At 37.1% G+C, this 11,976-nt stretch overlaps 2 protein-coding genes across 2 annotated transcripts; one reads left to right on the plus strand and one right to left on the minus strand.

Moving 5' to 3' along the window:
* Positions 1-207: 207 nt before the first annotated feature.
* LOC103939163 (vacuolar protein-sorting-associated protein 37 homolog 1) lies at positions 208-2,861 on the plus strand. The gene is made up of 7 exons (XM_009349221.3): positions 208-384; positions 681-908; positions 1,571-1,658; positions 1,953-1,992; positions 2,095-2,141; positions 2,236-2,356; positions 2,489-2,861. Exons 1-7 carry the CDS (start codon positions 365-367, stop codon positions 2,650-2,652), a joined length of 708 nt encoding a protein of 235 aa, XP_009347496.2. The 5' UTR covers positions 208-364; the 3' UTR covers positions 2,653-2,861.
* Positions 2,862-6,621: 3,760 nt separating this feature from the next.
* On the minus strand, positions 6,622-8,482 carry LOC103939166 (pistil-specific extensin-like protein). Its single transcript, XM_009349224.2, has 2 exons — positions 8,302-8,482; positions 6,622-7,089 (listed from the first exon to the last, which is right to left on the minus strand). The coding sequence occupies exons 1-2, from the start codon at positions 8,480-8,482 to the stop codon at positions 6,779-6,781; spliced, it is 492 nt and encodes a 163-aa protein (XP_009347499.2). The 3' UTR covers positions 6,622-6,778.
* Positions 8,483-11,976: the final 3,494 nt, after the last annotated feature.

Here is an 11,976-nt window from a genome sequence, read left to right on the forward strand (position 1 = left end):
CGTCGAAAACGCGCGCCCAACGAACACGTGAACACCAATAGTTTTGGGCTCCAGATAGGCCCAGTCGGCAGAATTGAAGAAGAAGTCGGCATCGAATCCAACAATCCATCCCTGACTCCAAGTCATCTTCTGCGATCTTTCCCATCTTCTCACACGTTTTCGACCACTTGCACAAAGCCACGCGCGAAATACAAAATCGTCGGAGGCGTAACCCTTTGAATTTTCTCTCGAACGTAACTGGACTGTTTAAGCTTCCAAATTCCTCCTCCTCCTCGTCCATCCAGTTCAATCTTTTCGTCGATTCGATTCGATTCCATTCCGTACCCAGCTTGATTGATCGGAGTCCTCAAGCTCTCCCAAAGCCATGTCCATGTTCAAGTTCTGGTAATTCTTCTCTTCTCGGTGTAATTTAGGGTTTTAAATTTGAACCGTAGCTCCGTTAATCCTAGGGTTAAATTCTGATTCCGGTGATTGATTTTACGGCGTTTTCGTTAATGGGTCGGTGTCAAAATCCCCAATTTGTTCTGCGAATTGATGGGTTTTGTTACTGGCATCGGTTTGTAAAATCATTAGCGGAAATTGGAGCTTTCCGTTGGAGCTTTCGTAATCCAGTAATTTGATTGGTGATACGTGTTGGAGAGGCTGAAGGTCTAAGTTTCTAACCGTGTTTACGTCCACAGGGGATCTCAGGAGGAACCTACTCAGCCGCGTCCGGAGGTTGTTACTCCTTCACAGTCATGGTACCCTCCATCTGTAGTTAGTTCTCCGACTTCTTCTCGCCCTGGGACGCCGAGTAGCACCTCGTCTAGCAGTATGAGTTACCAAAGGCCAACAGAAAGGGCACAGTCTGCGTTACATGTTTCTCCCGCCGAAGCTGCCGCTGTTATTTCCGTTCTGAAGGACAAGAGGTAAGGATAATGGTGCTGTCGGAATCTCATGATTACATAGTAATGATGATTTTACTGTTTCGGAGCTGATCAACAATGTTCTTAGCTATAGCACACCTCATTTATCGGTTGTTACATATCAACTTGTCACTTCTTTTGTTTCAGATTGTACATTAAAATTTGGAGATGATTGTGGAGTGGATTTTAACTGTACTTGTTGTTTGTCTAGGGTGGTTGGTAGTTTTGTTTGAACTCGTTCTTGTAAAAACAAATCTCGGAACTGTTAGATATACTGAAGAATGTTGAAAAGAAGTTGGTGACTGCATACGAGAAAAAAGAAATTTGTATTTACTTTAGGTGTAAGCCCAAGCTTAGAGATTACGTTTTACCTATCAAGATAGGATCTGTTTACTCAATCATTGTTTTAATCAACCTTTGAAAGAGCATATTTGTCCAATGAAATGTTGTCCAGTAAGTGAATTTGTTATTTCTTAATGTATATGATTGAGAGATTCGTGTTCTCAAAAACATTTATAATGCTATGTAACTCTTAGTTTTTTGGTTTACGTCTCGATATCTCGAGTATGGCAGATATAACTCTCCCAGATCATATGTGATTCTTATCAAATTTTTGTGAAATAACTAGTAACTAATCATTATGTTTTCCCTATTAATGTGATCAGTGTTGAGGACCTACGGAAGCTTTTGTCTGACAAGAATGCATACCAGCAATTTTTTCTTTCGCTCGATCAGGTCAAAATTCAAAATAATGTAAGTTTGAACTTCACTTTTTCTGTCGTACCCTTTCTGTTTAAGGTTCAACTGCTGATGCACACCCGCACATTGATCTTAGTAGACTCAACACTTACCTTTTAATTTAGCAAGCTCTTAATGAACTGTAATTTCTGTCTTGCTTTGGGGCTACACCATATTTATACTTGGATTGGAAGTTGGTCTCCTAACAAGCTATAAACATGATGTTGAGTTTCTTTGTTCAAATACTTTAGTTTCCGGACATATCTTTATTCTGTTCTTTCTTTTTGTTTCTTCTACTGACCACATCAGCTAAGAGAGGAGCTACGGAGGGAAACTCTGCAGTTATCCAGTGAGTTCTCTGTTTCAGTATCTCGCCTATTTTAATTATATTTGTCTCCTGCTATTGGATTATACATGGGAAAACAAATTATTATTTTATTTTATAAAACAGGGGAAAACTTGGAAAAAGAACCGCAGATGGTGGAACTTAGAAACCAGGTAAGCTTTTGCCAATGTCTTGCTTCTCACAGTAGTAGCAAAATCGTTGTTTTTGATCTTGTATCTTTTTCTCCTTTATCTTTTGTGGTCACAGTGCAGAATAATTAGAACAACAGAGTTGGCTGCTGCTCAGGAGAGGCTAAATGAACTTGAGAGAAAGAAAGAAGAAACGTTGAAGCTATGTTCCCCGTCTTCTCTTCTTCAAAGGCTTCAAGGCATGTAGTAACGATAATATGAAACTGTACAGTAATTCAGTATTCTCGTGTGCCTTATTAGTCATCAATATCATACATGCATGAATCACAATCAAATTTTTGGTATATGAAATTTTTTTTCTGTGCGTGCAGAATCGATGAATACAACGGAGGAGGAATCTGAAGCTCTGCACCAGCAGCTCCTCGACAAGGAGGTTGATCTCGGAGCTTTTGTGGAAAAGTACAAGAAGCTTCGTACCACTTACCACAAGCGAGCGCTTGTTCATCTTGCCGCAAAAACATCTTCAATAGGGTGAACATATGACCTTAGTAACTTGTATACATTTTAGTGGATACTTCATTGAAAAGGTCGATAAAAAGTACCGTGGTGATCGTTGCTTATTCGTGTATAATTTGAGCATCTATTTGCCCTATCACATTAATATTCATTTTTTATAGTAATTCTGTGTATAAACATTATTGTTTTCTCATTTGGACATCCAAGGCTTATAAACTTTGTTCGAAATAGTGTGAACAGTAAAACTCAGTTTAAGTTTCCCAAAGTAGAGTCCATTTTTGGTACGATGTTTACTTACCTAGAATGAGTATTGAAATTATCCGGAATTAGATTCCACATTCAAATCAAAAGAAATACGTGGTCTCGAATCAAAATCCGGAGTTCAATACTTGAAAACCTAGGCACAATTTTTTTACTTTACAACACTGTCTGGTTTCCTATGCTACTAATATATCCACCAGCATGTGAACCTGAGTTTCCTTTGAAACTAAGGCTGCTGAAAGCCCTTTCAGACACTTCATTATCCTCAGAATGCCTAATCAACCTTTGTTCAAATCCCTTGAGTACAGCACTACCTCATTGGGATATATTTCAGTGATTTTCTTTGTTCATCATAGATAAACTAATTAACACTTCTCTACAATCCTCTTATTTGACAGTTCTTCACCATACATCTTCATTTGATTTACTAAAGCAAACAATCTAGGCCAAGTAATCAGATAGAGATTCATTATTCGTCATTCTAGCATACTCAAAATCATGATGTATACCTTGTAATTTCACTGCCATGACTTAAGAATCACCTTTTGTAAAGTCTAGACTTAGTTGTTTTGGCTTTCCTTGTCAATCTTGTATTTATGTACCACACATGCTTCTTAGATCAATATTCCTTACATTAGACTTTAGTATACTTGGTTCTAAAGTCTGGGTTATGGAAGATCAAAGTGCAAATAGTTTTGCCTCAACTCAAGTACAGTTTGTACATGCATATACATTTCATGTTTAAATTCTTATGCATTCTTACTAGTGAAGTTGTCCTGTAATTACTCATTGTTTTCATGCATTCTGGGCATGCAATTTAAGGCAGCCCACATGGGCTGACTGACACGTTTTATACGGGTTAAGCTTTTCACCATTGATTTGCTCATATTACTTTTACATTTGACAAGTGTCTTTTTGTACTCTTGTCTGCAACAATCAAAAGTTTTTGTTTAATAGGGTTGGAGGATTTCATTTACTCCTTGGTGCGAAAGATTTTTTTATTATTTTTTGTTTAGAGAGTGTCTTTATTTTTTTTCTCTCCAACTCAGATCTCCTAGAAGCATCAAGCATTTTCTATGTAAAGTTCTTCATTGAATATTTATAAAACTATCCATGAAAATGCTTGCTTAAATCTTCTTAGAAGCTCATTTGTTCTGGGTTAGATAAATTGCATTTTCAAGAGAGTGGCGTAAGCTCTTCAAGCCTCTAATTCTTGTTTTTGTGAAATCCTAGCTACATACACTTTTTGATGTCTTAAATCTTGTGCTAACTCACCCACATCATCTCTAAAAAAGGATTGCATTGTCCATGATCTAGATCTTAGTTTCAAATCTTCATAAAGACCTTTGTTTGGATTCTAAGTTAGTTTCTTCTTCCTTCAATTGTTAAACTAGAGAAACTGACTTGTGATCATTTGAATCCACATATCATATCATCCTACATAGATTGTGTTGGTCTCAGTGCCACAAGGAAATGAGCTCAAGGGATGGAGATGCTCTCTTGTGAAGACTAAAGACTTCTCCACCTCATGCAAGTAAGGCTGCACATAGGTATAAAGCTGTTCCTTAGAATAGATTTAGGAATTGAGCTTGTTGTGGTACTTTGTATGAAGCTTATTTGCACTAGTGGATTGGACTATGTGAAGTCCCCGATTTTTTAACCCAGTTAGGGGTTTTTCCGGTCAAAACTTGTTGTGTTTACTTCTTCATAACTTGCATGCATATCTAGCAAATTACTAGTGAATATCACAAGCTATAATTGTTGTTTGAGAAGTGAACTGATTTGTGAATATGTTCTTGCTTGTGATTTGCTCGTAAGAGATATCTGGGTAGATATTGACCAGTTGAACGTACTAGTCTATTAAGTTTAATTCTTGGAATTGTGATTCTCGTAACTGAGAAATTCATATATAGCTGACTAGTTCTCTAACAAGCCAACCTTTCAGAGTTTAACTTCTTTGCGTTCTTCTTAGTTTGAACTTGCCCACATATCTAGTTTATTATCATATGTTTCACGCGTTATATAATCCATTATTTGATGTGGGTTTGTGCTCAAGTTTGTACCACATTATTATGAAATAAGAACTGTATTATTGTTGACTAGGTTAACTTGTAGCAAACTAAGTTTATTCATTGGATTTGTATGTGTTTAATTAATGAATCTATACTTAGTTGATAAGTTGGTTTGGCTAGTCAATCCATCACAGTTTAGTTTATAATAATTGCAGGATATTTTGCCTAGTACCAATTTCACCTTTGAACTCCTGCTTTAGTACATCGCAAGCATCCTTAGCTATCTCCTCATTTGCAATTCTGGGGAATATTTCATCACTCATTGTACTTTGAATCAACCCCAGAGCTTTTGCATCCCCAGAAATAAGATCCTATGCAACAATCAGCTGCTTCTCATCCATTTGCTTCTCATATGAGGGAAGTTTATACCCATTTTCAACAAATTTCAAGCTGACACTAGTGAAGATTGGAGCTTGAAGATCAGCTCTAGATCCAGGCATTTTGTTCTTCAATGTACTTGAGTCCTTCGTTGAAAACTCAAAGAACACTTCACAGATCACGCCCCTTGATTCAATTTGAAACAAGCTCTAAGGCCATGTTAGTGTTTTAAAGGTTGATTTACTGTAATTCTAGTTGGTTTCGTACTTCGGAAATCCCAGAGAATGTGATGAACACATTTCAAAGAGCAAAGTTAAAGAAGGCAGAAGAAGCGAAGTGTGAAACATCAAGGAGAAAATCTACGCTGGATTCCTTGATTAGGTTGTGCCAAACATGCTAGTGGTGTGAGCAAATATAGTTGTTGTTAGCTCACACCTCAGCTAATATAGGTCATGTGAGCTGCATGTGAGCAACCTATACACTTACATCAATTTGGACAGGTGACACATTATACGCCCTCTAGATATAATCGTGACCGTCCATTACAATTCATTACAAATTCAAAACTTAAGAACAAAAGCTATAAAACTGTTGCATCAGCTATGATCTTCAAGCTTCCATCCTTCAATTCCAACAGCAGTAAAGCTTATGCTTCAACAGGTTGTGTTGCTGCTGCGGTTTGCAGCCATTTTTTAAGAGGGATGATCGAGTAGTTTGCAGTAGTTTGATGTTGCATGAGGTTTTGGTATAAACACGGTCATCAACTTAATCGGTTGTTTAGGGAGTGATCTTGAAATGGAAATATGAATTTAAAATTAGTTTTGGCGGGAAGTCTATAGTCTCAGTCTGTAACCTACAAGGATTAGAGTTAAGACTGGAGTAGGGTTTGTGTGGGGCCACATATGAGATAGTTGGTGTGGGTTTATCGATGTATGCATGAGAATAACTTATGTGAAACGGTTTCATCGCAATTATGGTGTGTAAATGATTAACGCACTGTCATTTGGAGAAAAACTACATGCCAAACCGGGACATCAAATAGTGGTGAACCCATTTTATGTATGTTTTTATGCAACATAGACGAATTGGGCATATTGGTAGGTCAATCCAATTCTAACCCATCTTTTACAATTAAGTATGGATTTTATCAAGGTTCAAACCCAATCCAACTTAAGATGAATTTGAGTCAACTAGGTTAGGCTCAATCAGTTATCTAGTTGATCAAGTGCTCGAGAAGGAAATTAATTATTGCACTCTATTTTCTCCTTTTTATTTATTGTCTTTGGATTTTACAACTTAACAAAGAATCAAAGTGAAATTAATGTGCGAAGATCATTTTCCACTTAAGAAACATTTGATTTCATCCAATTACAATTGTTGAAACAAATTTAAGGGGAAAGTTACGTAAAAAACAAAACAAAAGTACTAAAGAAACGTACTTGTTATAATAATTAGTAGTTACGTCCATTGCCACGATCATCATAACGAATAGTGTCAGGTTTCTCGCACATAGGTACTGGTGTAATAGAATGGATCGAGAGTGTACTTCACCAAATCTCTGTACACCAAACTCGGCCGGTTGAGCTTCACCCCCAACTGGCCCCTGCCGAAATTAGTTGGAACGTTACACGTGGCATCTGGGCAAGACACCAGCCTCACTGAGCATCGATTAGCTTTCACTTCTTTGCCGTTGGTCGTGTACTTGTTCATGATCAGGTCGAATTGGCCCTTTTCGTCTGTTAGATCGCTTGCATAGAAGACAACCCTGCTTCTCTCATCCATGCATGTCACAGACACCTTCCCACCTGCAACAATACTATTACTTAAATTCGTACTCTTCATTGTCCATGCCCATGAATGGAATTAACTTGACGGTTATTACTTATAGATTTCACAATACAAATCATAGGCTTGTGAAAATGGCATAGGGTCCGCCCAGCCCGACCCATTTAATTGCTAGGGCCTATAGTCGAGTAAGGCCTGGCCCTTGACCTCTTAGGATTGGTCCTGCCTGGCCCAATTTACAAGTCTATGACCCGGTATGGTCAACTGTGACTAGTACAACTCATTTACAACCAAGATAAGGACAATATTCACTTCTCTAATGTTCGAGGAAGGCCCTCCTTTTCAGGAAGGAGTTCTTCCTTCCTACTAACGTGACATCATTTAACTATCCAAAGTGTTCATAATAGGAATTGTTCATTCTTTAAACGGTCATAGGTTCATTCTCTTTAAAAGAATTATTCAATTTGGAAACCGTTTAACTATCCATATGTGTGTGTGTGTGTGTGTGTGTGTGTGGAACAAAATGACAATCGTGGTGACAAGTGATGAAACATCTATTTCTTTTATTCAAATGGATAACTAAATGGTAAGTGTGTGCGTTTGTGTGTGTGCGCGTGTGTGTTGAATAAAATGACGATCGTGGTAACAAGTGATGAAACATCTATTTTTTTTATTCAAATGAATACTAAATGGTCTCCAGATCGATTGACGTTTTTTAAAAATAACATTTCTACATGATAATGACAAAAAGGAAATGTTTCAAATATGTACAGTGAAATAATGGCACATTACGAGAAAACAAAGACTTGTCCTTAAAAGGAGCGAAGTGTTATAAAAAGGTCAAAGTTAGAGGAATAACCTTTTTAATGGTAGGTGCAAGGTAGATGTAAAATGTCACACTAAAACTATAGCACATGCAGATAACAAATAAAAGCAGAGAAAATAGATGATGTTACTGATATTTTTCTCTCGTTCACTTCTCCTTTTCTTTCCTTGTAACTTAAAAACATGCGGAGTGCTCTATTTATAGAGCAACTCCAAACTGATGCAGTTAATGCATTTTGAAATTTTACGACACTTCGTCTGACTATACAATCTCTATGTATTCAAGTTTCACTTTGCATGGGCATTGAAAACTACTGCCCATGCTGAAGACTTCTGCTAACATACTGTGTGGGCATTCATTGCCATCAGACTTTTCAACACGAAGGATTATTCGAAGAAATATATACCTTTGATGGGCCTGGCGCCGTGAACCCATTCGTTCCAACCTTGGCTGCAATCTTGGCATAGTACTTTCCCACCTACATGTATGGTTTTGGTTTTCGATTCTTCATAATTAAAAACTTCAACTGTGTGGCTGCTGGTGCAACCCATGGCAATCAATACCACAGCAAATAACAGCACCACCATGGCTCTCATCTTTCTGCTCTCTCTCTCTCTCTCTCTCTCTCTCTCTCTCTCTCTCTAGATTAAGGAGGAAGCAAATGTACATTATATATATATATATATAGGACAACAAATGGGTCTTTTGTTTGGGAAGTAGCTGGCTAGGGTGGAAGAGCACTACTTAGGACGTGCATTCCATTTGGAAATGTAGAATGTCAAATTATGCCTATGTTCTAGTTTTTTAATTTATAAATGAATTATTAATTAATCAAGGTCAGCACCCAACATTTTGAACCATCTTTATAATTATTCAAGACAAACCTGCTTAATTATAAAGTAAATTGATAAATAATCTGAATATGATTTGTGAATAATTTACATACAGTTTTTTTATTCATACATTTGCTTCAACACAATTGGTTGGCGAATGGTAGCATTTTTGTAATTTTTTCACTCCAGTCACACTTTGCACTGCCCTAGTTATATAATTGTCAAACATAAAGTTTAAATTTACAAATCCTTATGCTATTGGTTTATTTATTAGTCTAACCGTTAACTCTTGTTTTTTTGACATAGCACTAAATGGGTGAAATCAATAGTAAATCGATTAACAGATGTAGTAAGAAAAACTAGCCCACATAACATCAACATGTACGTGCTTGAAAGATAAAGATATAGGTATAACAAATACATGGTACAAAAATAGTAGTTAACTTGATTGTTTACCTACGAAAATATCAAGAGTGTAACATTTGTAAGTTACAAAGTTTTTCGTCTAAGTTTTGAAAAGAAAGGGATCAAACATGTAGGGCCACTGAAACCAAATAGCAATAGGAGAAAAATTCCAACATAAACTGGAACTTAGCAATTGAAAGTTACTTAAACCGCAAGTAACTAACGTGACCTACTCCTAATAAATTCGTAAGTTAATTATGGTAAAATCCTAATCAAATTCAGACCCCGACCCGAATCTCCATTAATTTTAGAAGATTAAGCTCGAAGAAAATGGAAAAACCACCTGAGGGGGCCAAATCATGAATTTAGAAGATGAAGCTCGAAGATTAATCTCCACTAATTTGTGATTTATTTGAATGTTTAAAATTAGGTGGGTTTTTGTTTGAAAAATAGAAACTTCAAGGGCCTATCTCTAAATAACCCTTTAGTTAATTAGTTGGTAGTTAACGATTTATCAATCATTAAGCTTTTGAACGATAACAACGTCGTCATGGAATGGTCAAGATCCCGGTCGTCTTGAACCTTATCGCCCATGGCGACGTCATCACCACAACCACGACCCTAAAAGGTAAACACAGGTCGCCCAAGAACAAGAGCTTCCGGTTAACCCCCGGAATCTCGATCGCCGCCATTGATTACCAGAAAGACTCCTCTATGGTGCGGGTCCAGGGCAAACGCCACCGTCAACTAGTACGTCCAGACGGGGTTGTTTCATACCTGTAGATCGAGAGGAATAAGGAGTTGGAGATTGTTGCAGATGGAATGAAAAATTGAAGGCTGAAGAACTTTGGTGTTCTAGATTTCTTAGTTCATGTTGTTCATACTTTGTAATTGTTCTTAGTTGTAATAGATGACTAGGACTAAAACATTTGTAATTGAGCAGCTGATGTGTTTGAGCTGTCCATGTGCAACTCACTTGTCTGAGGTGTGAGACAGCAACGGCTATATTTTCTCACACACTCACTAGCATGGCCTTAGAGCTTGGTTCGATTTGAATCAAGGGGCGTGGATCTAGGATTTTGGTTTTTGGGTTTTCAACGAAGAACTCAATTGAATCACAATAAGAAATGGTTGGATCTGGAGCTGAGCTTTGAGCTCTGATCTTCACTAAAGTCAACTATGACTTCTGATGCATTAGGATGAAGATATTTTCAAATCCTACAATCTGTGAAAATTTGTAGTAGTCAACCTTCCAGAGGATATTGATGAAGAAGCCTCAGAGAACAAGCTAATCGTAATCCATGATCTCATTGCAAGAGATGCAAGGGCACTGGGATTGTTTCAAGGTGATGTGTCCGATGATATTTTTTCTAGGATCGCCCATCAAGAAACAGCAAAGGAAGCATAGGATGTCTTGAAGCAGGAGTACAAGGGTGACTCACAGGTCATGACTGTGAAACTTCAAGATATCCGTCGTGATTTTGAATATGCTAGAATGAGAAATGATGAAGAATTGTCTAATTATGTAACTATGTTGTTTGGATTGATTAATCAATTGAAAATGTATGGTGAAGATCTATCTAACAAGAGAATTGTAGAGAAGGTATTGATTAGTCTTACTCCACAATATGATAACCTCGTGTCTGTACTAGAAGGGACTAAGAAGGTTAGTGGAATTAATCCCATTGAGATTGTAAACACACGGAAAGGATCTGAGATAAGATTAACTAGGCACTCTAAAGATAATGAGGTGACTGAGAGAGTCTTTAGGCCATCTCCAACCGAAGGCTGGCCAGATGACTTGTTTTAACCATCTGGCCCTCCAAGAAATTAATATTTTAATGAACAGTGCATGACCATATTTCTTACCATCTCCAACGGAGTGCCAAAGGGCCATAGGGCTCATTTTAGCCCTGTCACAAAAAACCGTCTTCAACCGAGGGCCAAAGGATCATAGGGCCAAACATAATTTATTATTTAAATTTAAAAACTACAACAACTGAAATTTAAAAACTACCAACTTATATTTAAAATTACAACTTAAATTTAAAAACTACAACAACTTAAATTTAATATCCATAATCAACATCATCTTCATCATCCCCCATTATAGGAGCATAGTCAGAGGTAAACAACTGCCGTCGGATCATAATTTCTTTTTCTTAACTATCAAAATAGGCCTTGCTCCTTGGAGTGTAATTCGAAGTGTTCCTTTCCATATTCTTATCATCCATCTCTTCTTGTATTTGTTTGGCTAGTTCTTCATGACTACGGTTCCTTTCTTCCGCTGCAAAGCATTTTGCTTCGCCATTAATCGCAATGAGGCCACCACTTCCTGTTGAGCAGTATAATCATCATTTGCCTTGCCATTTTCCTTCAACCTTCAAGCCTTCTTTCGTCCCATAGCCCTAGGTATGGAACCTTCACCTGAAGACGGATTTTCTACCCTTGTTTATTGAATGGTATGAGATCCATCTTCATCCATATCTACTATTGAGGATGCATTAATGAACATCGGCGTAGGACCTACTCTATGTTGAGGCGAATCTTCAAATAACACCCACCCTTTACAAATTTCCCAACAACCGTGAAACTGAAAGGGTTTCGAGCTGCCCTCCATATACAATTCATCCGCTTGGCAAACCTAAAAAATATAATTAAAAAAAGTAAAGAAAATTAATTTTTGAAATTAAATGTAATATAATTACAAAAATTAAAGTAAATTAATTTATGAAATTAAATGTAATATAATTAAATATTTAAAATAAATTGTGAAAACACTTACTTCATCGTAATAATTGGGTTCATGTCTACTTGCGGCTACTATCAGTGATTGATGCCAT

Source organism: the organism of the source record quoted next, unplaced genomic scaffold (genome assembly GCF_019419815.1).
Source record: "Pyrus x bretschneideri cultivar Hongxiangsu unplaced genomic scaffold, Pyrus_bretschneideri_v1 Contig30, whole genome shotgun sequence".
Taxonomy (NCBI): Eukaryota; Viridiplantae; Streptophyta; class Magnoliopsida; order Rosales; family Rosaceae; genus Pyrus; species Pyrus x bretschneideri.